A 26,958-nucleotide genomic window follows, 5' to 3' on the forward strand; every position below is an offset into this window, starting at 1 on the left:
CTTGAGGGATAATGGCAACCTGCTGTTCATGATCTGAGAATGCCTGCCAAACGCACCCCAGCCCATTCTTATTCTTCTAATTATTTCCGTCTCATGATCCGGATCCGCCGTCACTACCTGCCCTAAGTAGATGTACTCCCTTACCACTTCCAGTGCCTCGTTACCTATTGTAAATTGCTGTTCTCTTCCGAGACTGTTAAACATTACTTTAGTTTTCTGCAGATTAATTTTTAGACCCACTCCTCTGCTTTGCCTCTCCCGGTCAGTGAGCATGCATTGCAATTGGTCCCCTGAGTTACTAAGCAAGGCAATATCATCACCGAATCGCAAGTTACTAAGGTATTCTCCATTAACTTTTATCCCAATTGGGGATAAAAGGTGCGGTATAGTCCGGTTTAACATGGACGCGATCCACGCGTAGCGCAGTTAGGCTACATCGGCGAAAACTGGACCCTTTACAGCCTAGTGTCGCTGCCGCGGGAATAGAACATGTCCTATCGCATGCCGGAGCAGATGGGGCAGGATGCATGGCGCACTACCTTGATTGACCAGCAGCATCCTGTTCGGATTCACTGAAGTGAGCGTGTTACGTTTGCGCCTTTGAGAAAGAGGCGCTCGCTCGCCGCGTGCCTGTCCACTAGCGCTGCGGCAACAACTGACCGCCGAATTTGGGCGATCTTAGCGTCTCCGGCATGCCGTATCCGACTTACGGGCCGCTGCCTGTCACGCTGGAAGCGCTGGACTCGTCGACCGATCAGGCCGATCAGAAAACCGCCGCCATCTGTAGTAAAGGGTGATAAGTAGCTGAGGCTTCACACAGCCGGGCTATAGGGCTTGGTGTGCGTAAAGTCACGGCCAGACAGGCCAGACTGCGGCTGTGAGAATCTTCGCCCTTTTCCCTCTCGCTGCACTGCACTCCGGCATGTCTTGCCGCCGCATCTACACCATGGCCGCCACGTCGCGTTCTCCATCGTGGCAAATGCAGCATGCGGTTCCTGCCCGTTTCTGGCGCTGCGTCAAAGGATTTCGTTCGTCTGCTTCGACGCATGCGATGTTGAGATGCACAAAATATCTTGAAGATGATACACCATCCGGAATGATTGCTCAAGAATATCGCCCTGGAATACAATTTACCTTTCAAAGTGACCTTTTGTTTCCGCGCGCCATCGTGGCATATAGTACTTATAGTCACCCAGAGAAAGCGTTTGCCAAGCAAATCTTGACGGGTAAGTGACTGATGTTTACATGCTTCATGTGCATTGGCAGCTCCGCGACGCACTTGCCTGCTGCGCCACGGTGCACGCTTTCGCTCTGAAAGTTGGGGCAGGAAAGAGGTGTTCGTCCTTCCTCTACTTAGCGTTGTTTTCTCCACAGTTATTTCTCGTGCTCGAGTACGCATTCGAGCACCCGACGGCCACGCAACGCACCGGCATTATTCCAACAGATCAAATCAAGAGCGCAGCATGGAGAACACACGTCGAGAGAGAGACGCCCGTCGACTCGCAGATGGTGAGCGAGCAATGCGCCTGGCTGCTTAGGCGCAACTGGGAGATCAACAGTCGCGTACGGTTCTTCAACATTCCCCATATCCGCATCGCAACCAATTGGCCGCCAGGTGCAGGCGTCGTCCGCACAGACGCTATTTAATAGCTGCTAATAACAAAATTAGGCAATTATCAGCCCTGCGGCTTTGTCAAGATTACTTTGAGAGTATGCGCTGGGCATTTATAGTCAATTTAGCCAAAGTGAAATTTCGTTGCTGTAGGCCTGTAACACGAATGTCTTTTATTGAAGAAAAAGTGCGGTGACGGGTGACCTAACATGTACTATCGGGTTCGGCACGAGAGAAGGCACAGAAACGCCGCTTGCAGACGCTGGTCCAAGACAGAGAACTGGTGAAAGGCCCATTATAGGTGGCACTCAGGTTCCCCTCGCCGACCCTTAATTTTCCAAGATGAATTTACAATATGTACGTATGCGGTTTATTTATCACGTCCTCCTATCGCGTCGTTATATTGAGCTCATCTTCGTGCGTCCGAAACCAAACTCGAGGTGAGCCACTGAGGTAAAAGACGACGTTGGCGAGCATGATAGTAGGGTCCCACCGGTTACTGCGGCTGACGTGTTCGTATAGGCTGATCCGGTCCTCGACGTCTTCCCCATCTTTGCCCGAGCAGGATCACGAGCAGCGGGGAGAGTGATGTAAGTCCTCGAAGTGGCAGCAGCTGCCGGAGGCGGCTAAGTCGAATTGTCATCGCCGGGAGCCATGAAGGTAGGCTCGACGTACCGTCCACTGCGAAGCTCCGTGACGAGGTAGAGGGAACGTGCACCTCCACCAGATATGTTACGTAGGAAGACGCAGACGAAAAGCTATATACAAGTATATTTACAAGGGAATACGCCGCACTTGGCCAAGAGGCAACAGCCCGCGCGCTAACCTCCAATCGTCGTCGTCATCTTCTCACTGCTCGCATCTTCGTCATTGGAAATACTGCTCCGTAGCAATATATTGGCCCTCCTTACAAGATGAACATGTGCATTAGGTTCCATTAAAATCGTTTTGCGACCTGCTAACTTGCTGCCGGTTTGTCGCCCCGTGGGATAACTTTTACTACAATACTGCTTGAATATATGAACATAATGTACAGAGCTTTGCGATAGCAGCAATCTCATATCAAAGTGGGCCTTACTTCTCTCTGTGGATTACTTATCTGTAACTCACCAGTTTCCACATAACTATTAGGTCGAAGTGGGCTTACTCTGGAATTATTGACCATTTTTCAAAGCTCGTGCCGAGTTAACGAAAACTGATATGGGCGTTGTTGTGCTGAAATTAGCCCCGACAGTTTGCAATGCAGGTATGGCAAAAAAAAAAGTTCTTTGGTTGATGCCCCAGAATCAATATATAGGAAATGTTGACCACACTGGAAAGTAATTACTGCTACGAAAAGATCCGTTTTGGTTTTTGTTCATCTAAGCCGGCCTACGGTCTTTATACGCTGTTAAATGCGGACCCTTTTCCTGGCATCCCTCGAGTTCCCCGACCACATCCAATTGCCGTCGCATTTCAATTAGGGTGCGCCGGAGCGCGTCTAAAACGCTCCCGGACCTACCGGACAAGTTGGCGACCCCCCACCCTGTGCACCGCACGTGGAGCTATTGTCTCCACCCCCTGCTTGACTCTTCCCGAAAGTGCAACAGGAGCCTGGCACGGTTCCAGGTAACCTTGGTCCAGAGCAAAGCTGTTTGGCTGCTTTGGAAGGTCGTTCGAAAACATCCCGTCTCCTCCAGCTGAGCGCTTTCAGGCGGCAATACGCTCCTGACAGTGGAGTTTCCCGGCGACGGCCGCGCCACCTGTAGCGTCGAAAGCGCAACTCTGGTACTGATCAAACTTCAGTCGACGGCGTAGTGGCGCACGTGTTGTTATGACCGCGTGTTATTTGAAACTTCTGAACCACGTGCGCCACCGTCCTGCGGGTAACCGTTGTCATACCGCTGCTTTACGATGGAAAATGTGCAAGACATCTAAAACAGCCCAGGAAGAAAAGCGTGGGGACGGCGGTACTGCTGCGTCAAAGGCTGTAACGGCCGTGCAGGGCTGCCTGCTCTTCGACTCCAGATTTCCTGGCCGGCCGTCGTTTTGTGCTCGCGCTTCATTCCTGGAGGATCGCACTAGAAAGTATTGTAGTCAGTAGACTGGAAGTTTTTAGTCAAGAAAGAGTCTTGCCGGGCAGCCGACTTACATATTTTTGCAAATTATCCGTATCCTTTAGAGCTATTTATTTTGCTGTATACGAGGCGTACTGAGTGATGGCTGCAGGTGTTCTGGCTTGCGTGAGTCGCTCAGGACTTCACGCTGTATGGCTCTGCTTGGGTTCAGGTTGCCGGATACGGTCACCCGAGTGTTGGCGGCAGGAGCGGCCCAAGCTTGGTCGTGCCGGTGCCTCGGCAGTTGTAAACAAAGTACTGCAGTTGCTTGTCTAATAGCAGTGTAATAAAAATTTTCTGCAAGTTATTTGCAAGAGATTTTTAGTAATTTTAAAAGATATGGCGCCTATCATCCCTGGCCAATGAGGATTTGCAAGTGTGTCAAAACAGCACCACGGAAGGACACGTTTTGTCTACGGCACGGGTCTACGGTAACTCAAATGGTTGGATAAGAACACCTACGGTTTAATTTGTAGCAATTGCTACGAACGGGTGGATGTCTGATTTTCCCTTCTTTAATTACTTATCTCCACCTTGCGGGTTTCAGCAGAACTATTACGTCAAACTCTTGCCTTTGCTTCGTGTTGTCGACAAATTCGACTTCGCCCTGCCATCTGCTAGCCGCCTGGTTAGCTCAGATGGTAGAGCGGCGGCCCCGGAAAGGCGGTGGTCCCGGGTTCGAGTCCCGGACGAGGACGAATTTTTCTTCAACTTTGAGGCTTTTCTTTCAAGGAACCCGTTTAGGTTTCCTTTGTAGCACGAACGGGTGGATGTCTGATTTTCCCTTATTTACCTACGCCTAACGCTTAATAAGCTCAGCCATGCCTGCACACTCAATTGAGCTGCTTGATCAAAGCATAATATGATAGTTGAGTGTACTCAGGCTACAGATACGCTGCAGTTGTGTTTGCCTTAGTGGAAGTGACACTTCCCATGATTCAGTTCTCATGAGATGACTAATAAAAAAAAAATCGGGCCTTCGGTTAACTCCCTTTCTTCTTGTTTACTTCGCCAGCACAGTCACACCGGCGACTTATTTTACGCTGTGAACGTGCCCGGCAGCGTAGAACTTTTCCCCTTTACGACGAATGGCAGGGCGTATCCGACCGGCTAATTTTAAGATTGGTCTGAAACCACACAGCAAAACTTGCGCCATTTGCTTGTTTCAAAGCAAGCATGAACAAGCGATCACGTTGGCAGATCCGCGTGGGCAGCGTGAGTAGCGCGGTCAGTCAGTGTCAGTTTTGACGGAAGGTGCCGCAAGAGGCGTTAACGATCGCTGCTCGGTCGCGCCGCCTGGGCAGTGTCAGGAGCGTATACCAAACCAACACCGGTGGCAAGTAACCCGTCCGGCAGTGGATCCCTTGGAGCAAACCCATCTGCCGAATGTGACAACACTTGCACGGACGCCTACCATTGGAGGAAATTAGATAGTTTTAGTTAGGCGTACGCAACTTATAGCGTACGCTATAGTGTAGCGTACGCTAAACAGCAGACGTTTTCTATAATTTTAGTTGTCCGGCGATATCTTCTGATCTCAGAGGTCATGTGCCGTCGTTGCGGCTATTTCCCGACTATAGCGATAGGTGGCGCTGATATCTCGAATGTTTGTTTCGTTAGGCTACGACTGGTTTGAAACGAGAAGCGATCTCGAAAACACCACGAGGTTATCGATCATACTCTGTAGTCTAAGCGGCCTACACAAGCCGTTTACACAATCATTTGCCACGAACGAAGCGCATTTTACAAAAGGAACGTCAAATTCAATTCGAAGCGGGCAGCCGGGACCGCCGCCATGTTTCACGCAAACTCCGCAAACCACGCAAAAATGCTAACTCGTTTGCGTTGCGTACGCCCGCTATACCCGCTATTTCGTTTAGCGTTCAGCGCATGCTCAGTGATGACCCGCTATTCTTTAGCGTGCGCACTGGTATAGCGTACGCTATACTAAAGCTGTCTAATGACAACACCTGAGCGGGCTCGACTATTGGCCGAAAATAACGTGACCGCGAGACACTGAAGGAGTTAAAAACGAGACAGGGAGCAGAGAGAAGCATTCCATCATTCATTATTTTTGTCGTTCTTGCCACGGGCCGCGCCGTCCGATTTGTTGCCGACCGTCAATGACTTTATGACTGTTAATTACTTTGTGTTGTTACTGCAAATAATATAAATAAACCTCCAGTTTCATCTCAAAATGCTCCTCAACGTCGGCCAACTCCTGCACTCAACGGCAAGATCGAATAACGACGTCCGGTGCTCGGCATTGTACGCACAATATTCGCAATGCTTTTCTCATTTAACACGAGAGCATTGCCTTTCCGACGCACGATTTCAGCGAAGTTTCCATCACACAATGAAAGAAGATATACAGGATGCCCAAGAAAGACGCATTTGACAAGCAAAACAAATCTTAAAAAGCCCAGCGGTTTCCTTTATCCAAGACTACCATGCTCAGTTGCATGTTCAAGCGGATCCCTTTGGGAGACAATAGACGGACACAAAAATGTGTAAGGCCATCGCTCATTTCACCATCGGGAAATGATCTGCGTAACGTGAGTCAGAACGATGTGGATGCTGGAACGTGGAGCCCGTTTTATCTATTTAGAAGTTTTTCACAACTTTCCTCAGCCGGTTCACTTATTTTTCTCCTACTTTCTGCAAGCCTCAAGGCCTTCGACAGTACCTGCATCGTCGTTTACCTCTGAATGGATGCCTTGGCGTTAAAACTGATCACGATTTATAGTTTCTGTGCGACTTCCAACAGCCACAGGCGAATAGTCATCGTCAAATTTTCTCCGCGGACACTGCATTCTAATAAGAATCGTGTAGACGGTGTACCTTTATATGGGTTCGAAGTGTACTGCACAGCACTTTGAATTTCATTTCACTTTGAAAACTTTTCATTTATTTCATTCTATGTTGTTCGATACAACTCCATAGCTTCCTTCCACTCCGTCGCCTCTATTCTGTATGCTGTTTCTGCATCTCCGATTTTAGGTGTAACCGCCCTTGCTCTGGTCGCTGTCGACGCACCAGCTCACGTAACAGTTATTAGCCAGTTTCGCGGCACATATCTACATTTTCAACAGTGTGAGTCAACGTTCCTCGAAGGTAACTGCTATCGCTTCTTTTTTCATATTTTTCCAATGCTCTCTAATCAGAATGCCAACAAGTCTGTTCCAAATGCGGGCGATCGATCTACCGCACCCGTTTCCGAGCATATTTTCTGGAGGCTGAGCGCTACTGATGATAGTAGGCATGCTATCTAGCTTACGTTAGACAACATCTAGCACCTGCTGTAGCAAAACCGCAGCTTCGTGTAACCGGCGCAAAGCGAAATCGTGCTGTGCGTTTAAACAGCACCAGCGGTGCGCACTTTGAACAAAGCTGCAAACCCGCTACGCCGCTGTCATGACGATGATGAGCCTCCAATTTGAAACTGGGTAGTGGCTTGTGTAACCTAGCCCGTTCCTTTAAATTTCTGTTTAAACCTTTAAGTACCTCCATACACTATGAGTCACTTACTGCAATGTACTGACCCATAAAAACAAAACAGTTCATAGCACAATGTGCTGTTTGTAGTTGTACATGTCTACAGAACACGTGATGCCCGTTCAGTACGTAATATGCAGATCAGCCTAATGTTGGACAATTCAAAAATATACAAACTAACACGCAGAAATACGAGAGAGCGACCTGCTTTACGAATTGGCTGCAAGACAGTGTATCGTACCGATAAAGGCAGCATGAAAAAGAAATCGCCGATTGCGCAACGTATTTGTGTTAGCCCTCTACTCGACTGTATCAGGTGCATTGCCGATGAGGCCAAGCGAGTGCACACACAACGGTTATTTGCAGGTCCAGATGGTCCCGTAGACTATGTGTCATTGTACTATATTACACTGTACTGTACTACATCGTGCTTACCGTACTGTGCTAGAATACGGAATTCTTTTTTATGTTGCTAAAGGAAACTTGGAAGGAAGGGGGCCTGCTGACGAACGATGATTTGCAAGCAAACAGTCGTAAACTTGCAGCGGCTCCTACAGTGGAGCTATAAAGAGGATTTGGCTAATGTATAGAACTATGTTGAGACAAACGAAAGTATCGCATCGGTCACAATTAATCCGCTGGCGTATTGTATCTGTATTTCAAATACTTATCGCTTGAGTATCTTCCATCTGTGTCCCGACACATTTGCAATGTATCTTTGCCCTGCCCCAGCAAAACACATGACCGGAGGCAGCGAGCAACATCACTTACAGATCAGGGCGTCGAGACCGGCACATATACGAAAGGCACAAAGTTGCGTGCGCACTCCAAAATTGAAATCGACGGCACACGCCCAAAAGTGCACCAGAACAACACGCACTGCGCGTTTTCCGCCAGTACAAACTCCACAAGAAAAAAAATGCTGGTCACTCGCGAGGCACCAAAGAGCCGTACCCTGCCTGACGTGCGCAATGGTGTGGCTGGCTTCGTGCAGTCCACAACAACCGCAAGATGCTTATCTGCGTCTTCCGGGCGGAGCCGTCGGTGAAACAGAGCGACGCGAGTCACTGGCGCGAGCACAACGATCGTAGCCGGAGGTCGGAGAGCAGCCGATGAGCGCTGAACGTCAGCGAGTACTGCGGGGCCGCAAGAGGCGGCAGCTACATTGCCGGCACATCTTCGCCGCTGCACCAAAATGGCCCGCTCGGACGACGACAGCACGCAGGCGGCGCGAGCACACATGGAGCTGTTCACCGTCGGCAGGAGCACCACTTCCAACCGCCCGCGCGAACGAACTGATACCGAAAAGGCGGGAAGCGTCGCCACAAAACCGGAACAGTGGACACGCTTCGCGTACGGCGTATCGCGCATGTGTTTATTGCGCTTAACTGGCGGAGCGTCGCCGGCGGGTGTACGGAGGAGCGCGAATTGAGCGGGTAGGAGAGCCTGACGAAAGCGAGAGGCGCGTCGGGAAGCAGTGCGGCACGCGGAGGCAGTGGATAACCTGACGCCGCCGGCGGCGAACAGAGTGGCTTCGCGGAGCGGCGGCGCTGCAATCGCTCACTCTTGCACGCGGTTGTGTGTTGCGTGGCTAGAAGGCGCATTGTTTGGTGGTGTTTTGCTCGCTTATACCACGTCTTCTGCATTCGTGAACTTTTAGCTCGCGTCAGCAGCAACGAGTCCGGCTGATTCTGTGCGACTATAATCATTTCTGCAGGCATTTTTTTTTTATTTTAAAGGGCGTCGCCTAGCCTAGTGTGCCTTGATATGTGCGCCAAAGAGAGAACGAGCGTACAAAGTGACTGCTTAATTTAACGTTACTTTCGTTGTTACGGAGACTAGGATTCGCTGAAGCAAAGCAAGCAGCGGCCGTTTTGTAACGTAGTTCATTTCATTGCATTATTGTGGCACACTATTCCAGATATCGATCTTCTGCGCCCTATACCGGGTCTTGTGCGTGTCTCCATACCCTGAGATGCGTGTACAGTGAGCATTTAGTTACATATTGCACAGACCATGAGCTTGTGCCCATATTGTGAAATGCTGTACCACCTTAAACTGCTCGCATGATCACCATAAATACAACGACTATACGCGTAATGCGCGCCGATGGACACGCCGCCGGTGGCGGCCTTGCACAAAACACACGGGAGCGGGGCCATCCGCGCGCCATAGTTTGTTGTGTCGTTGATAGCGCTTCTCTGTCGCAATCACGTTTTCAGAGCAAGATAGGCAACACCCTTCGCATGTGTGGTGTGGCCAAAGCTTCAAGGAATGTCGAAGAAGAATTGCTGCTGGGGGGGGGGGGGGTGAGTAAATACTGGCGAAAACGTGCTGGCGATACGGCTGTAGTAATTGCCCGCAAAGGCTCATCAGCGGGAGCAACGGTAGCAATGGACCGTCCCTTTGGCGGGAAATTTCTTGTTCGCATCCTCTCTTTTGTCGCGTCGGTGTTTTTGTTGTGTTTTTTTTTCATTCGATCACAGACGCGTACGCGACGAAGTTTATCTTCAATGCTGCATGCGGTTTAAAGGCATTTCGCTCAAGTTCTGAAAGCGGTTTACCGCTTATATTGTTTTCCGCTTCTTTACCGCGTTGCGCTAGCTCGGCAGCACGAACGCATTGTGTTGTATGTTAAAGCTACTGAAGTTTGCAAAAACTGAAATTCTTGGTTTTATGTGGCCCGGTAAGTCCTCGCACCAGCTGTCGCGCACTTCATGTTTTTACATCTATTTTATGCGTGGCTTCGCACATGTTTAACTGTTGCTTGTTGCTTCATGCATAACTCTTGTGGAATCTTTTGAGCTGCGAGGTTCTCACCCTGCCTCGTTTGTAAAGGGCATAAATCACGCTGTGTCTTATCGGTATGATAGCAAGCAAGTGCATCTATAACAGCTTTATTCTTTTCGCCCGAGGGCATCTTAGATATTGTGTTCTTTTGGGAACTGTGTTTAGAAAATAGGTAGTTCAGGGCGAGAATTGCTAATAGTTGCTGCATATGGTATTTTGTTCCGTTTTTCGCTGAAAAGTTCGCGTCACGTTTGAGAAGTCCGATGCTGTCTGAGCAGAATTACCGAGTGATTTGTTTGTTTCACAACGTAGTCCGTTCTTGCATGTGAATTTTGTACTCCACTGAATTCTTTCTTATTATGCTTATGCCGCAGAGGGCTAAACCCGGCCTTGCCGCCAGCGCTCATCTACTTTGACTGGCGCTGCTCTTCCTTTAAATATATCATGTGGCACCTCTCTCTAGTAACATTTTAAAAAAAAAAGTTCTGAAAAGTTAGTCAGACTTTAGCTTTGTACATTTCCAAGCAGCTGCCTTGGGAAATTTAAAATTGCATCGGCGGTACAGCGCTAACACGCACTTTAATTAAACCGTGCGTTTGGTGACTTTGTTGACTAGTGTACGCGTTTCCATCAATATATTCGTAATTACTCTTCTTCAGGCGACCTTAATGGCACTTATTCGGCGATGTCACATGTATTAATCGGCAGAAAAATCACAACGGTATATGCAGACATCGCACCGTGCGGATTTGTTTGATATCAGTCTGCGCTAACGACGGGTGCTTACTGAGGTTCAGAAGCAGCATTACGGCGAGGTTAGAATTTAAAAAAAAAACGATCGAGACATCACATTACTCAACAAAATTTATCCGCTAGTTAACATGAGCTCCACTTCGTTTAAATGGTGTTCAAAGGGTGTGTCTGCGGGACGCACCCGGCACGTATGTGGACCATGTTGTCCCAAACACCGGCAACATCGTGTTCACACCCACTCGCACAGAAGCCACCGTCTTCCCTACAGCTGTCACTGCAGAAGCAGTCTGGCACCCGAACAAAGGAGAAATCGCAGCCGCAAACTTCAGCCATCCTTGCTTCAAAGGGTTGTCTGCTACTGCTCCCGCGCGTACTGTTGGAAGCGCCCGCTAGGTGGCTATCAGTTGATCCTCTATGGACGACCGCACGCCAAGTTTCATCCTAGACGCCAGCGCTCGTTTCTCCCCTGGCGGAACGATTTCATCTCCAACGGGTGTAGGTTTCCGCCGCCGCTTCCCTTAGCGGTCTTGCCCGCGTTCAGTTCGCGCTGCGCGCGAAACGTCTCTTGTTTGCGACGGCGCCTCTTCGGATGACCGGAAATTATTATCGCGTTGTTTACTGTCATGACAGCAATGTAAACACGAAACGGTTGATGCCACCAGTGAAATTCTGCCGATTCACAAGAAAATGGTACGAAAAAAGCAGACGACAGACATGGATTACTGCGGTGCGCCGAGTGAAGTAAACAACTGGCAAACGAAGCGAGCGCGTTCATTAATCACTCCTGAGTGTATGACGGTTTTTATATTTAACCCACATGAATTTAAAAATTACTCGGTACATAATTCTTTTATTCATATGAAAACTTTGAGTTGTTCGACGAGCGCTTGTCTTGTCTTCTTTTCGTGTTTCGTTTGTGTGTGCGCTGCCAAAAAAATTACCGACGATTACGTTACTTCCTAATGCGAAGTTTGAGCGCAGCAAATAAGCTGTTTCACCTTTTCGATAGATTGAGGCAAAGAAATCGAGCAACACATGTATGCGCTATCACAGAATTTTTTTTTTATTTTTCACACGTATTCCTTTAACAAAGACTCCACTAACAGTTCTTGACAGTCATGAAGGAAGCTTTGTGGTCGGAGAAATAGACTGATATATGTTCGACTTGGTACACCAATGCTTGATTCTCAAAGACGAGATGTATATAAGTGCCTCGCGAGGTTGTCACAGCCGTGGGACGCGTTACGAGCGAGAGGAACGGGATGTTCTCCCGCATAAGTGTTAGGAAATTGCTGTTTGTCTTTATGTCAAGCCGCCACCGATCTGGCTCTCTGATTGCCACCGCACAGGGCGAACGGCAGCGGCAATTTCGGCTCGGGCGGTGCACATATACAGATCCGCCGCCACCGATCTGGCTCTCTGATTGCCATCGCACAGGGGTTGCATTGGAGGAGGAGCGAAGAAAGGAATTAAGTTCGAGCCGGCGCTTTGACAACCGGAGACTCGCAGGAAGAGGGGGGAGGGGGGCGGCGTGTACACCCAGCGGCAAACGATGGGGGCAGAAGCGCGCGCAGCAAGCGGACAACACGATAAATGGAGGAGGGAAGAGATAGCAGCGACTGACTGATGCCGCTGACGCCGATAGTGGGTCAACCCCAGCTGCGGAGTTGGTTTCAGGGACAACGAATAACCGGCGCGTCGGCAACTGAAGAGCACCCTATCCGCCACACAAGAACAGGGGGGGGGGGACCCTTTCCTCCTCTTTCTGCATGGCGGCGACGGTGTTCTATGCAGTCACGTTATCTTGACTCTCTAGCGGCGTCAGCGGCATCCAGCGGTATCAGTCGGTCGCTGCTAGCGCTGGGGGGATGAAAGGGGGCGGAGCTGGTTACGAGGCCGACGACGACGACGACGCGAAACCCCGGAACGGACGCGCGCTTGTCTTGTCTTCTTTCTCGTGTTTCGTTTGTGTGTGCGCTGCCAAAAAATGGAAACCACTTCTGTTGTATGCGCTAGCAGTGGCCGAAGTTCACGCGTGCCGAGAAATTGAATACATGCACGATGCATTGAACATGACCGGAGTTCATTCCCGCTTCACCACTGCATCGCTCGATCGACTTACTGGACGATACACGCCCGCGTCTTGGTCGCGACGGCATTGCTGAAGCAGGAATGATTACTAATACTTTCAACTTCCGTCTCTTGGGCACTTAAAAAATGGCCAAGCTGTCTACATTGCTGCCTCTATTCCATATTGTAGGGGACGTACTAGTTAAAGTTGTGTGCGCATGTCGTACTTGTGCTATGCAGCGATATATTTTTTTATTTCCGCACAGTGTCGATGGAAGTCCGTTGTCGCCATCAGAGACAACACGGATTTGTAGCAAACATTGTGAGACACTGCAAAAATGACTTTAGCTCGTATGTGCCGCATCGTATGTGCTGACGATTTTTCCAGCGGCACATACGATGCCGTTTACAATTACCTGCTCAGCGTCACTTACACGGTTAAACAGACGCTGCCCTTTTGCAGCCATAAAAATAATCGTCAATCGTATCGATCTTCTTAAAGGTAAATAGAAGCGTGTACAGTCTGTTTCACACTTAGGGGAAAACTCGGAACGTATTGCATCGCGATGCGGCAAGCAATGGAGTCGTGCGGTGGCAGCAGCTCGAGCAGGCGCAGGCGCTCGAGGGGCGGAGTCGTCATCTGCGTCGTCTGCTACGGCGGCGCGCGCTGGCCGCATTGTCGGGAAGCGTGCTACTGTCAGGGGCAGTTGCACCGATTTCACCGGTACTGCGGGAGCTGAGCTTATATTCTTTACTAAACGTTGTGCGAAGCCAAACTCCGAGGCAATGAAGGCATTGGCGATAATGGAGTTCCACAAACTTCTTTTGACAGCATGCTTGGTTTGTTCTTTCGAAAGGCCGGGGTACTGAGCGCGTGCACGTATATTTCTTCACTGTGTGTGCTACCGTAATAAGCAGTGACAAGACGCACCAAGATGTGCGCGGAACGTGCTCAGTCTTTGTTTGACTCGAAAGCAAAACAAAGCACTCAACAATGATAACTATGGGGGTCGAACACGATGAAACAAACGGATACGATTAAAGAAATGTTTTAGGTTAAGACAATGAGCCGGAAGTGATTTTTCTCGACAATCATTCACTACACCAGGCAGACCCTGCCCGCCGGCGGTGAATCGGACACGTCATGCTCGGAACTTCAGTTAGTATCTCGTCATGTCCCCAGCGGCAGCGATGACAGCGCTCATCGTGGAAGGCAGTGAAGTGTAGAATGACTTGATCAGGGATGTCTTCATTCGCAACACGTCTCAGTCGCTGACAATGGTGGATCGAAGCCTATCCTCGGGGGCGACTGATAGAGGGGATGTTGCGCCAGTGATACTTTCAACGAGCCCCAGACATTTTAAATGATGTGGGCGCGGGGATTGAGGCGGCCACTCCAAGAAAGTGACTGCGCGCTCTTCCGGCAGTTCTTGCACAACAGGAGCAGTGTGGATCGGCAACCTATCGCGTTAGAATATACAGTCGCCTTCCAGAAACGGGCCGTCAAGAATGTATGGAATCAGTACGTCGTCTATGACTGCCCTGCACCTTTCAGCGATGAACTTACCTTCGAGGCGTATCAGTGGGCGTCGCAAAACGCTTAGTAAAGAATACCGGCTCATTTCACGCAGTAACCATGAGATCGGCGCCCTGCAACTGACAGTAGAACGCTTCCCGACAATGCGGCCAGCGCGCGCCGCCGTAGCAGACGACGCCGTTCAGGATCCCGCCCCTCGAGCAGCTGCGCGAGCTGCTGCCGCCTCCTGACTCAAGCGCTCGCCGCATCGCGATGCAAAGCGCTCCGAGTTTCCCTAAATGTGAAACAGACTGTAAATCGCCCTTCGAATGAAATGTCCACGCGCACACACGTAGGCACACAACGCGCGCGGCACGAAACGTGCCCAAACACGCGCAGTGCAGGAGGCAATCAAGGCGGTGCGAACGAGAGATGGGAGAGGGGTACCACCCGCTATTAGAATTTTGCTTCGCATGCGGCGCTCTCAACGCCGGCGCAGCAGCGCCGCTCTCGGTGCCGTTCTTGTCCATAGGCGGTGCACTCGGCGTATAGCTGTTTTGCCATTTCAGTGAAGCTACCATTTGTCTTCCGGCCTCATTATAAGCGCTCTTCTGCTCATTAGATCGTGTTCACCCTGCAGGCGCGACATTATTTCGACAGCTGAATTTCAGCGACTTTTCCAGAATAAATTACTTCCGCGTATGTGGCATGCTTATATGTCTGCATGCACGCTTTCTGTGCTGCCGATTCGTAAGAATTTCAGTTCGCGTTACTAGCCGCACGTCCGGCTTACTGTTCCGTGTTATTCCTTCCAGCAGTTTCTTCTTTCAGGGCGTCCTTTAATGTGCCTTGAAATGTGCGCCAAGGAGGCAACGAGCGAACTATGCAAGTGCTTAATTTATACTTAGTTTAAACGGTGCGGGGACTAGTTACGTTTATATTCCCCTGAAACGCGGCCACTCGATTGCGAATATGTACTGTCAGAATCTGCTCACCTGCAATTGTATAGACTGTCGTCTACGCCCTCAAGCTCTATAAGCTAAATAAACGCGATCCTTTGATTGATGAACGTGTTGAAGTGATTTTTTCTAACGAAATGAAAAGAAAATCTGCATGGGACTCAATTGTAACAGAAAGTAACGGCGAGGCCAGACGCGCTATAGTTATTTCGGAGACCTCTTTTGCATCTGTGGTAAAGAAAAGCACGCACTTTATTTTCTAATCGTAAGCAGATAACACAGACTAAATAAACGGAGTGCTTACGGGCAAAACAGAGAACCAAATCTCCTGCGCGCGCCAAACATGTACGTGCGTCGCAGTGCATGCGAGCGCTTTGTCTGCTTCTTTTGTTCAAAAGCGGTCGATCGCAGCTCAGCCGCTACTGGCGACGCCACCGGAGCCACGTGGTAAGTGCCGTCCGCTGCACTGCCCTTTCGCACTGTAGAGCGGGCAGCTACATGCGCGGTGCGATGCGGTGCGCAACAGACGTGTCTGGGCACGTCAGCCAAGGTTGCGTCACCTAGAATTACTGTATAAGAACCCCTTGGGAAGCATGTACATTAACTCTATAACGTCAGCGGTGACGCAGCGCTGGCACTAGCGTGGGGCCCAAGGTGGTTATATACAAAAAACTTCTGGAACGGAGGCGAACGGAGTGGTGCCGGACGCCGCCATCTTGCTAGAGCCAAAAGCCCCAACCGTCGTAGCGGCCGTTTCAGACCACAGAGTATGTTCTTCGCGTTTATTGGTTTTATTGGTTGTGCGTTGTTGCAACGTCTGATTCTGGTATGCTTTCCGAGGGCAGTGTAACACCTTATTATTCAGTACGTCATGGCTGCAACAGCCACGTAAACATGGCGCCACGTGAAACGTTTCTCTTGTGTAACATAAGCTCGAGTCGTCTGCTCAGGTCTGTGGTACGTCGTTCGTGGTTTACTTCAGTTCGCAGCGGTTGGTGAAGTGCTCGTAAGATAGCCGTATGGCAATATTGAATTTACGTTTACAACCTATTGACCCTTTTCGCGGCGATGCCGTGGGCACTGCCATGTTTGATCACGTGGTGACGCCGGTGCAGCTTAGTAAGCCTCTGTTTCGTGAGATATCGTAGACGGTGACTGGGAACACGACACGATGCTCTGGTCACAAGCTTCAGACAACATGCAAAAGCGCTTTGGAAGCTGATTAAGCTATGTCCAAACGGCGCGAGCAGCGTATATGGTGCTTGTTCTAAAAGCCAGACTAATTATGCATTCCAATCTATCCAAACTTTCCGCTCATGAATTTAATCAGGATTAGTGTGTTTGGCTCTTCCTTTTTTATTTGGCAAATATTTTTAACCAGCGGCTTGTCACGTTTCTCAGCAAATTTCCTTGGTGCGGTGACTACCCTTACAAAAATGCGTATTAACATTATTTGGAACTTCTACCAACTTTCTATTTACTTTACTGACAGTCTATTTACATTCACATTCTAGTAACATTTGTTGATACACTGTCAAAATATTTTCTTACTTTTGTGTAAAGAATGTTTTAAGTACACGGTTAAAAGACTTGCTTCTTACTTTTGTATAAAGAATATTTAAGTACACCGCTCAAAGACTTTCTTCTTACTTCTATATAAAGAATATTTTAATACACTGTTAAAAGACTTCCTTCTCACTTTTGTGTAAATATTTCAAATACAACGTTAACAGACTTCCTTCTTACTTTTGTATATAGAATATCTTAAGTGCCCCGTTAACATTTCTTCTAGCTTTTGCCTAAATAACAACTTTAGTAATACGTCAAGAGGCTCGTTACTTTTCTGTAAAGAATGTTTTACTGTATATCATGAAATTATTTTTACCTGATGGACATGTATCCTCAGTACGTCCACAGCTCGTACTGTTTGCCGAAAGATATTCAGAATGGGAAGTAACTTGAGAGTCCTTGATAATTTTTTCTAACACACATTAATGCCGATATATGACATACTCGGGAATCAAGCTCTTCGTTTTAAGTCACAGTTGCAATCCTAGTCGGTAGCGAACTGTTGACAGAGTGCTACTAAAATGTTTAAAGAAATATGTTCACAAACTGTTAGAACTAATCTTTTTAAAGGTTCTACTGGACTACGTGAGCGTGCGGTAACGTCCGCACACTTCGAGAAAATTTGCTTGCGCTACACCAGCTGACCGGCGTGATTACGGAGTAGTGTGCAGGCCCCGCACCAGTTACACAGATTTATCCCGGCCTTAGGGCTGGTTAATTAAATGACGATTTACGCTTGAGCCGTGACACCGCCCCCTTGCCGAACGCGTGCGGAAAACTGTACATTTCGTACACTGGTTCGCAAATTCTGTTACACACTGGGCTCGCACATGCAGTGTAAACCGAGATGTGTCTACCATTCTGTGAAATGCGCAAATTTTCACCGGACGACATGCGTGCTGGCAGGCGGGTGGTGTGACATGGGGCTCGAGCGCAAATCGGCCCTTACTGCACGCTGCTATTGCAAAGCCACGAGCCTTGCAACGAGATAGTCAGGTCAGTGCACTGCGCGGAATAAACAGTACATCCTAAGCTGGAACGTGTCAGCACGGTAGCGTCACGATATATGTTAAAAGTGAGAAAAAGAGCCAAAACTCAGAGCAGCACGGCGCTGGAACGTTGGCGCTCAGATATCCAAAAGGCTGCAAAATACAGCTGCTGCAGAGTGAGGGCGAGCGTTGACCTGAGTAAGCGCACAGGTCGAAAGGAAAGAAAAGCTGAACTCTTTGCAAGTGTCACCTTTCTGTGAAAAAAAGAATGAAAATTTCCTTACTGTCTAAAAACATATAGCTTTATTCGCGTCCCTATTCGCACGCTTTCGTCCCTTCCTCCTACTGACGGCTTCTGCACATTAAAGGAAACTAATAGGACACTGCATCAAAGTGAAGGCAAAGTACCTATGTGTGTTGATCTGCTTTACGGCGATGGTAGCTTGCTTTGTAAAAAACAGATCGAAAAGGGATAATTATGCACTCTTAATATTTATTGATTTTGCTTCATAACACGGCGACAAAGGTCTGAGCTCCGACAAGGTGTTGAGGTGCTCTTATGACGTCCGTAATTATGGCATTCCTGATACCAAGAGCCAGGATATCAAAGGCCACGCTTTTGCCGTGCTTCGGCCGTCTAACGTAACGTCATAGCCGCCACAATTTGGATATCTATATCACTATAAAAATACTACTACAATCGACTTCAGTATTATTTCGCGCTCGGCGCCATCAAGCAAATTTTTGTCTTTGGAAGCGGCAAGGGCTAAATGGGGGGCGGGGAATGTTCTTGCGCAAAATATAACCACATAGTTTACCCTACATGATTTTATTTTTCTATATGTATTACATTTGGAGAAAAAAGTCGGTTTTCAAAACAATAATTGTCTCGAAAGATAAACCTATACAGCCACTAAATGCGCAAGAAAGTTGAGCCAGCTGTCTTTTTCAACCTCTCAGTCAGGTTCTTTTTCAACCTCTCCCCCCCCCCCCCTATAAGGCACATTCCTCCCTCTAAGTGAAGTTCCCAGAAAGGGGTGCGCACACAAAGACTCGCCACACCTGTCACTGAGAGGCGAAGCATGTCTAGGTGTCAGTCAACCCTCGCAAGGTAGGGGAGTGCGTGGTTCGGCGTAAAGAGGGGCTTTAGATCGGCGGTGGTCCAAGCAAAGCGGATGGATGAAAAGAATGTCGCATGCCTCTCTCGCGCATGCGCAGAAATTTGCCAGTGGTCGGAGGCAATGAGGAAGACCATCGCAATCGCCATCAGTTCCTTTGCGACGCCAGCGTGGTAGGGTCGGAGCGATGTAGGTGTTTGGTCGCGTATTGTAGCAGCAATCTAGCTATTTTTGCTGCTGCTTATGCTGTGTTGTGGCTGATTCAAGCCAACCAGCAACGTGCTTGCGAAGCCCACGGGGCTTTCTTCGCTCCGTGATGTAAACGTTTCTGCAATTCCTCTGCCAGTTACGATGCAGTGTGGTGTGCAGATAGTGATTTAATATTGGCACTGTCCGTGTTTTAAACTGCACAAATAGCGAGCAGCAGTTCCACAAGACAGCATTGTGCCGAAGTTTATTTTCGTTCCTACAAGGCGGGACGAAGCCATCAGCGGCGCTGGCGGGCTGTCTTCCTCCGAGCTTTCTGCTGCTCGTCTTGAAAAGCTGTTAACGAAGCGGCGAGTAAAATGCCAACTATTTAGTCTTCTTTGTCCGAGCTGTTCATTCTTCGCAAGTGGTTAGCAAGCGAGAAGGGCTGGCCAGACGACGGTGGCCCAGTGGCGACGCTCGGGCACGTTGAGGACGGACGACTGATGCCAAGAGATGGCGACACGTGCGCCACAACAACGCTAGATGCTCCGCCTCTTCTGCGGCGCGGGCCGCCATGCAAGCCGTCCGGTCTGAACAGGCGTGCGCGCTCACCGCATCGCCGCGTTGAAAATCCGCTTGGCGGCTCCGCTTTCGGTGTGAATGTGCCACAAGGAAATAAGCAGTAACAGTCCGAGTGGAAGCTTCTGCTCAATGTGCCGTACTTCTTAGATTGAAATGGGTTCAGTATTGGCTGTGTGGGTGACTGCCTTAAATTTCGGCGTTTCCAACAGGCCTGCATGCTCCACATCCGGGGCGGAGAATTCGTTCGCGGAATTAGGTTCATCCCTTGCTGCACACGATGCGGAAAGCTCGTCTCACTCGTCTATTTGCACCGACGACGACGGACAAGCGTCGTCAGAAGTAATGCTGTTCACAGGCTCTTCATGCGGAATCAAAACGGAGCGCTGAGGAATTTCTTGTTCAAGCAGCGTCTCCGAATCTCCCATTGTTGAAGCAGAAAGGTTGGTGTGGACGCATTGTTGCTTGGCGTGCTTGCTTGCATCCGGAAAAATGTCGGGAATGGGCCTTTTCTACGACATCCTAAGGCAACCCAAAGGTCCTGTGGCGTCGACCACACGTTGGAGCCTATTCCGGTGGCGAGATAGGCTGGCGTTTCCTCCCGCGACACGAACACTGCGTGCAAACGAACCGGCTGAAGTGGTTGGGTGCACTGCTGCAGGGAACTAGAAGACTTGAAAGGGTCAGTACAATGAGAGGAACCGCTGCGCCGCAGCGCGACTACGGCGCCCAGGGCCGATCACAGCTGCGGCGCTGTCGTAGCTCACTGCTGAAGCTCCTGTTGCATCTCAATACGAAGAAAAGCATTTCTTAGACGTTTACCAGAGGCAACCCACCCCTACCCAGAAGTCAACGCAGCTTTGACATCGACCGTTGACGGGTCAGGAAAAGACCTACCTGAATATGACAAGCTGAACCAATGGATGAAAGGGGGCCAAGTCGACGGCTACCGAAGAGCAGCGTCGACCTTGGATTGCCAGGTTGTAACCTATAAGGGCGCGAAATGCGTCCGCTGTAGACAGACACGCGCAGAGAGAACGAATTTTGAGTGCAGCCGAGCGGCGGTGAAATTGAGCCTTATTTTGTATGTGTCGTCCACGCCGAGGAGGCGGGCGGCGCAAACATAAACATCCGCTCGTTGTGCAGACATTCACGGCGGCGCCGCCGGAATTGGATCCTCTACACTACCAGTCACGTATTTCATACCTTCGGAGGCGGAGTTCGGAGGACCGGCTACATGAGAGTAGCGCGGCAGGAAAGTGGACGCGAGAAACTCGCTTGGACGTCGTCGAATGTGCACATACTCTCTGGAGCTCCCTGGGCGAAGCCACATTAGCCTCTCGACAGCTGTAATTATCCGTGACCCCGGCAAAACCATTGCAGAAGCTGCAGCGCTTATATGTCCACTAACGTGCAAGTCCAGCGGCTAACTAGATATAATGGTAGAGAGGAGGGATTAGAGGAAGCAGAGATGTCGTAGAACAGACGCGGTCGCTAAACGAGTCAATAACAGCCTTGTTACTTTTCGCTTCCAGTTCCCGTCCAACGGGAAGGGAGGGGGATAGAGAGAAGGTGACACGAGAAGGCAACGAAACGTTAGCACTTGAGACACGACAGCGGTTGCGGGGCAACGGGATGAATTTCAAGGTACGGCAAGATGCGTCCCTGCTATTTCAGAAAAATAAGCACCATGCAAATATGTCAAGCGGGGAATCTACGGAGGGCGTGCAGAAAATGAGCCGCACTAATAAAGCGCACCGCAGGGTCAAGGCGACACCGCGGTAGCGTCGGCACGTGAAATCAACACTTCAGTGCCCGCCGCAGTAGCCCTGCGGCAACATCACATCTGGAGGTCGCGGATTTGATCCCGACCTTGGCAGCCGCAATTCGACGGGGGCGGAAAGAAAAACGTCATAATTCAATTAAAGTTTGATACTTTTGCCAGGATGCGATGGGCCATGTAAGGCAATGACAATACTCAACCCCTTCAGACGTCATAAAATTAGGCGCACAACAATGCCTGAAGCAAACACGTTCCCTCTACTACGCAGATAAACAGCAGGGGCGCGTGCAATGTAACGGTTAACGTGAACTCAGCACTCTGGCGTTGCACTGAACGTCGAAGAAATGAAACATTAGCCGTAAACACCACCGCTAATTATCGTATCTCAATCAAAGCAAACAGCACAGTAAGCATCGCGTACATCGATTCCCACAGTGGGTGGCATCTGCGTAATTTTTCCTTCATTGCTAGTACCGAATGTTCTGGTCGGTCGGCTTGGCGGATTCCTGCAGCCCAAACGCCACTTGCAGCCCCGCAACACTTCCAAGTGCGGCGGCATTCGGCGCGCGTCTCTCTACCGACAGGCGAAACGGATGGCTATTCTAGTTCACTATACGGATGGCTGAGTGGTGACGTCCTAACGCAAGGGTGGGTGCCGCGTCTTTTTGAGAGTAGGCAGCATTGTCCCGACCGTTTTCTTGTGAGAAAAGCTACGGCTTAGTAGGGGCGTGACCTCTGAACTCGTTTGACCCCACTTGCGATTTTGTGGCCGAGGCCATTGCATCCGAGGCACGAACTTGCCGGTTCACGCTAGCAGACCGAACAACGAAAATTTAGCCCGTTTTCATATCTATTTAGAACTGTTGGAATCATTGTTACCTCATTGCGGCAGTTCGCGCTGTATTTCAAGCGACGATTCTATCAGAAGCAGGAGGGAAATTGCGTGTGATCAGAAGTTTTCTGTAATAAATTGCTATGCTTAAACAAGGCCGTATTTTGTAGGCGGGGCTGCTCTCATGCATCTGCCTACCAATTATAAGACATCAAAATTCACATTTTGTTTCACACCGCCATCCTTGGATGAGTTTTTCGGCGCTCTTGGGGAGGTGGGTGGACTGCTGTACTCACTCTTTGAACACTAGTGCAGAAAGCGCAGCCGGATGGAACAGACCTATCATAAGGTGTGGTGGCACTCGCACGTGTCACCGCATCCAGCGCGTGGCCGTGTCAACCTCTCACAATACTCAAGTCGTCATAGTTGAATTGTTGTACAGCTAAGACGAAGTAGAAACGAGCAAACAGGAGGACCGCTCCTTGCACAGTTCCTATGCCACAGACTTCACAAATACTTGCTAAGGCGTGCTAGAATGCTGGCATTCGAGGAGCTCTAAGAATCAGGAGAAGGTAAATGGGGAGTGTCCAGAATATGTCACTTCTCGCAAGTGGTTTCCACTCCTCGCCCTGCATCAATTCGGGACAAGCACGCTGAAGTAACTTGGGACAAGCTCAGATGACACTTAAGACGGATCTTTCAATATTAACGCACAATACCCCTGCTCGATGTCGTTCTCTAGCCTCTCGAAAAGGAAGGAAAGCCCGAAAGACGTCGTAGCTGAAACGTGCACCTCGCGAATGCCGCGTGCGTGTTGTGACGGCACACTGTAGACGGCTGTCGCGTCACCATAGGACCGACAGTCACAACACGCGGGGCGGCGCTCTGGGCACAGCAAGCTGATCCAGCCTGAAGCTGACGCCCTGCTTGAAAAGTACACGCGCAAGACAATACGCGCCGTCCCACCGGGCGTGTTTACGCGACAGCCACGGGGCCAACCACCGTGCGCCGAGGTTTCGCGGCAGTGTCGAAACGCTGGTGCGGTGCCCGATCTGCAAAGAGTCTTCCTCCGCAGCTGGTCGGCCATAAACTACGGGCCCCGAACCAGCAGAGGCCGTAGAGGGCTTTCCTACGCGGCGCTCGACCCCCCTCTCTCCGCGCTGCTGGGGAAACATCACCGGACCGAAAGCAACTAGAAACAGTAAAAAACGGCCCCCATGAGGAACTGTTGCGAGAAACGCACGGACGCAAGATTTACGGGCAGGAGAGCCTCGGTGCAGAGTGCGCCCATCCCGCCGCGAGGTCACGTTACAACAGCAGCAGGGGAACGCCAATGTGTTCGTTCCAAGAATGAGATCTACAGCGCCGTCAGGGCGAGAACAAAAGCAAAAGAAAGAAAGTGTATGTGTGTTGGGAAGGGGGGAGGCATACTTGGAGAATGAAGGACGGTATGGCGCACATGTACAGCTGAATACGGCAAAAACGTAGGGCAGCGCAGCAGCAATCAGATGGTCAAATGGAATATTGGCTGCCGAAAACACGAAGTGCGGCAAAAGAAAAAAAAAGAAAAAACATGAAGGCGTCAGAATTATAGAACATAGGAGAATGTAGCAATCACCTTCAAGTCATTGCAGAAATGTTCACCGATTACTTGGTCTTCAAACATAGCAAATTTAACGGCATAACCGAACCATCACGTAGTGAAAAAAAAGTCTGGTGTTGTGTCCAACATGCGGGCTTTTTTCTTGGCGCGTTCTCCCGCACCGCGCTTTGCGACAACTCCCACACAAATCAATCAGGCTGTTGAATGAGCGTAACAGCGCTATACTGAGCACAGTGAAACAAAGCATGTGCAAAGTTCATTGCGGAATCAATCGCTGCTGACAGGATTATTAGAGATCGCGATGCTGCAGGAAGCAATCGCGGAGAGCGAACGCATTTTAAATATAAACATGGGCGGCGCTCGGCTTCTCTGGTATAGTCCACACAAAAAATAAAAATTAAATTATGGGGTTTTACGTAACAAAACTACATTTTATTATGAGGCACGCCGTAGTGAAGGACTCCGGAAATTATGACCACCTGGAGTTTTTCACGTGCATTTAAATATAAGTACACTCCCGGCCATCGCGGCCGCATTTCGATGTAGGCGAAATGCGAAAACACCCGTGTACTTAGATTTAGGTGCACGTTAAGAAACTCCAGGTGGGCAAAATTTCCGGAGTCCTCCACTACGGCGTGCCTCATAATCAGAAAGTGGTTTTGGCACATAAAACCCCATAATTTTAAATATAAGTACACGGGCGTTTCCACGTTTCGCCCCCATCGAAATGCGGCCGCCACAAAAAAACAGATGAACCAACCAACAACCACGGCTGCTATCGAAGAATGCAGCTAATATGCCTTAGGGGATGGTCATTTGTGGCACTATATGTTCTGTCGTTTTATGCGGTATCGGTAGCGCTCCCGTTAACACCGTGCCTCATTCCGTGGGATTCAGTCCGTATTTCCAGCGCCACTAGTAGGGACCGTTTCCGAACCCCGTGCAGCGCCTCCGACCGCCCCTTGTTACGTCTGCGACCAGGGGCGCCGCGCCGCCTCTCACAACGCTAGCCGTCACGAAGGACGATGCCATAAGGCTCCCCTTAGCGCCGTGCGCTACCAGCGATACCAGCGTGCGGTTAATTCCGCCCCCCCCCCAAAAAAAAAGGAAATGCATTAAAAGCGCCGAGTGGGAGGATACCGAATCGCTACTGTAGCCACAAGTTCACAACTCACCGGTTATCGGTCGTCGTTCTTTCGTCACGACCGAAGTCCCTTCGCGAAGCGGTGGGGCGATAGGGCGCCATGGTCGAAGGCGGCGCGGTGCGACCAACAGCGGCGACCATCATCATAATAGCGCGCATATTGGGCGGCACGTTCCAAGGCTTCCACGGCGGCTGCCCGCCTCGAGCGCCGCGCACGTTCCCGACACCGAATCGGCCCCGCCAGTACGGAGACGCGCTGCTGGCGCAGCGACCACGGCTCGCGTTGTAGCTCGCCCACTTGCCGTAGCGGCCCATGGCACACGCTACTTCGTACGCGCGCCTTCGCTCAAGGTGTCACAGAAAAGCGCGCAGACACAGCGAGGCTGCAGGGTGGACACCTCCCGGGGACGCACGCTGCGCCAAATGATCCAGCCACGTTGAAGCGAGCCGGCAGCGAGAAGAGGCGACCACGTGTTTCTCGCAGAAGCGAGGGAGAGGGCGGTTCCTCTCTGGTGCATCAACAAAGCGTTTTCAAGGCCAACTGTCATGCGCCGTCTAGTGTCCCCCTCGGGAGGGCCCAGCATAGGGAGGGGGGTGGGAAATATGGGGGTGTCGTCTTCTTGGCAGAACACAGCTTTTTGTGAAGCGGCACCGTGCGGCGGCTGTCGACCTTTCCTAAAGTGTGGGAAGAAAAAGGCGTACGGCTTGTCCGCTGCTCGCCTCCTTTGCCGCATTTGATTACGACGTCGCTCGCTCGACTCGGATAGAACAGTCGAAAAGACCGACCAGACGGACAATGGGCCGTAAGTGCTTTCTTTCTTTTTCTTTTTTTTTCCTGTCAATTTCTTTTTCGTTCTGCCTCGTCCTCCGACGATGTCGCGGCGAACTTGACACCGTTGCTGTCAGGCATGATGCACTGAACGCGGGGGAGGTATTTGGCCGTCACTGAAGTCAATACTTACAAGCATTTGTCTCGCAAACCATACTTAGTTCAAGGGAATTTTCCACGTCTCAATAATTTCTCTCGTCGTATTCGAGTGCTGATTGCCCTGTGTTATCGGTTCTTCACGAAACTTTCTCTCAAGTCTCTAAATTTATTAAGACAGTTTGTCGTGTGCGTATCATGGCCACGCGCGCTTATAGAGTTTTAGCAGTGCCGTATTACGGTACGGTAAGTGCGGTATACGGTACGGTATTACCGTTCCGTACTAACTTACCGCGATGACCGAAGACGTTTTAGCTGTGTGTGCCGCTCGATGCGTACGGCAATGTGATAATGATGCTAGCGGCTAACATTGAGGCTTTGCAGAATACAATAACTATGCGCTGAGCGCGAAATATTCATTTCGACGAATACTAGAAAGCTTTAGCTTGTCCATACACGCATTATTATTTACAAAAGGGCCCGGCTACGGCAAACTTAGACGCCAGTCACAGGGCCGGTAGCGACATCTTGTGACCCTTAGTCCTGCAGCAGGTGAAACCTTTTGTTACGTAGGTGTTCTTATCTAATCAATACATAAAAAATGGTTTGTTTCTTGTAAATTGCACCGCTGCTGACAATTTACACCAGCAGATAAGCAGAATATAGTTAGTTACTGCAATAAAAACTCTGCATCACTAGATAGCGCCACCTACCTGGTTTTTTTTATGCCACTGTTTACTTGTTGCCACTTCGTCGCTCCGCAGAAGGTGGTTTAAGGTAACCTCTTGCCTTGGTATTATCATGGTAAAAAAAAGCACACGAGACGTGGACTCTGTGACCGCCATCAGCTTCTCACTGTTTTGGCTTGGTGCAGCTCGCCTCGCGACACACGGTGCTAGCCGAGCCTTACCGACTCCTTACCGTCTAGTATGCCGT

The 26,958-nt window shown here is 50.0% G+C and overlaps 1 protein-coding gene across 3 annotated transcripts in view; it reads right to left on the reverse strand.

Moving 5' to 3' along the window:
* LOC142576287 (uncharacterized) overlaps window positions 1–25,427 on the reverse strand; it is a 136,052-nt gene extending 110,625 nt beyond the window's left edge. For all 3 annotated transcript variants that reach the window (XM_075686342.1, XM_075686344.1, XM_075686341.1), the window contains exon 1: window positions 25,129–25,427. In XM_075686342.1, coding sequence (XP_075542457.1) covers window positions 25,129–25,412 — 284 coding nt within the window. In that variant the 5' untranslated portion in view covers window positions 25,413–25,427. The remainder of the gene's footprint in view (window positions 1–25,128) is intronic.
* Between the last annotated feature and the right edge of the window lie 1,531 nt (window positions 25,428–26,958).

Source organism: Dermacentor variabilis, chromosome 3 (assembly GCF_050947875.1).
Source record: "Dermacentor variabilis isolate Ectoservices chromosome 3, ASM5094787v1, whole genome shotgun sequence".
NCBI classification, from domain to species: domain Eukaryota; kingdom Metazoa; phylum Arthropoda; class Arachnida; order Ixodida; family Ixodidae; genus Dermacentor; species Dermacentor variabilis.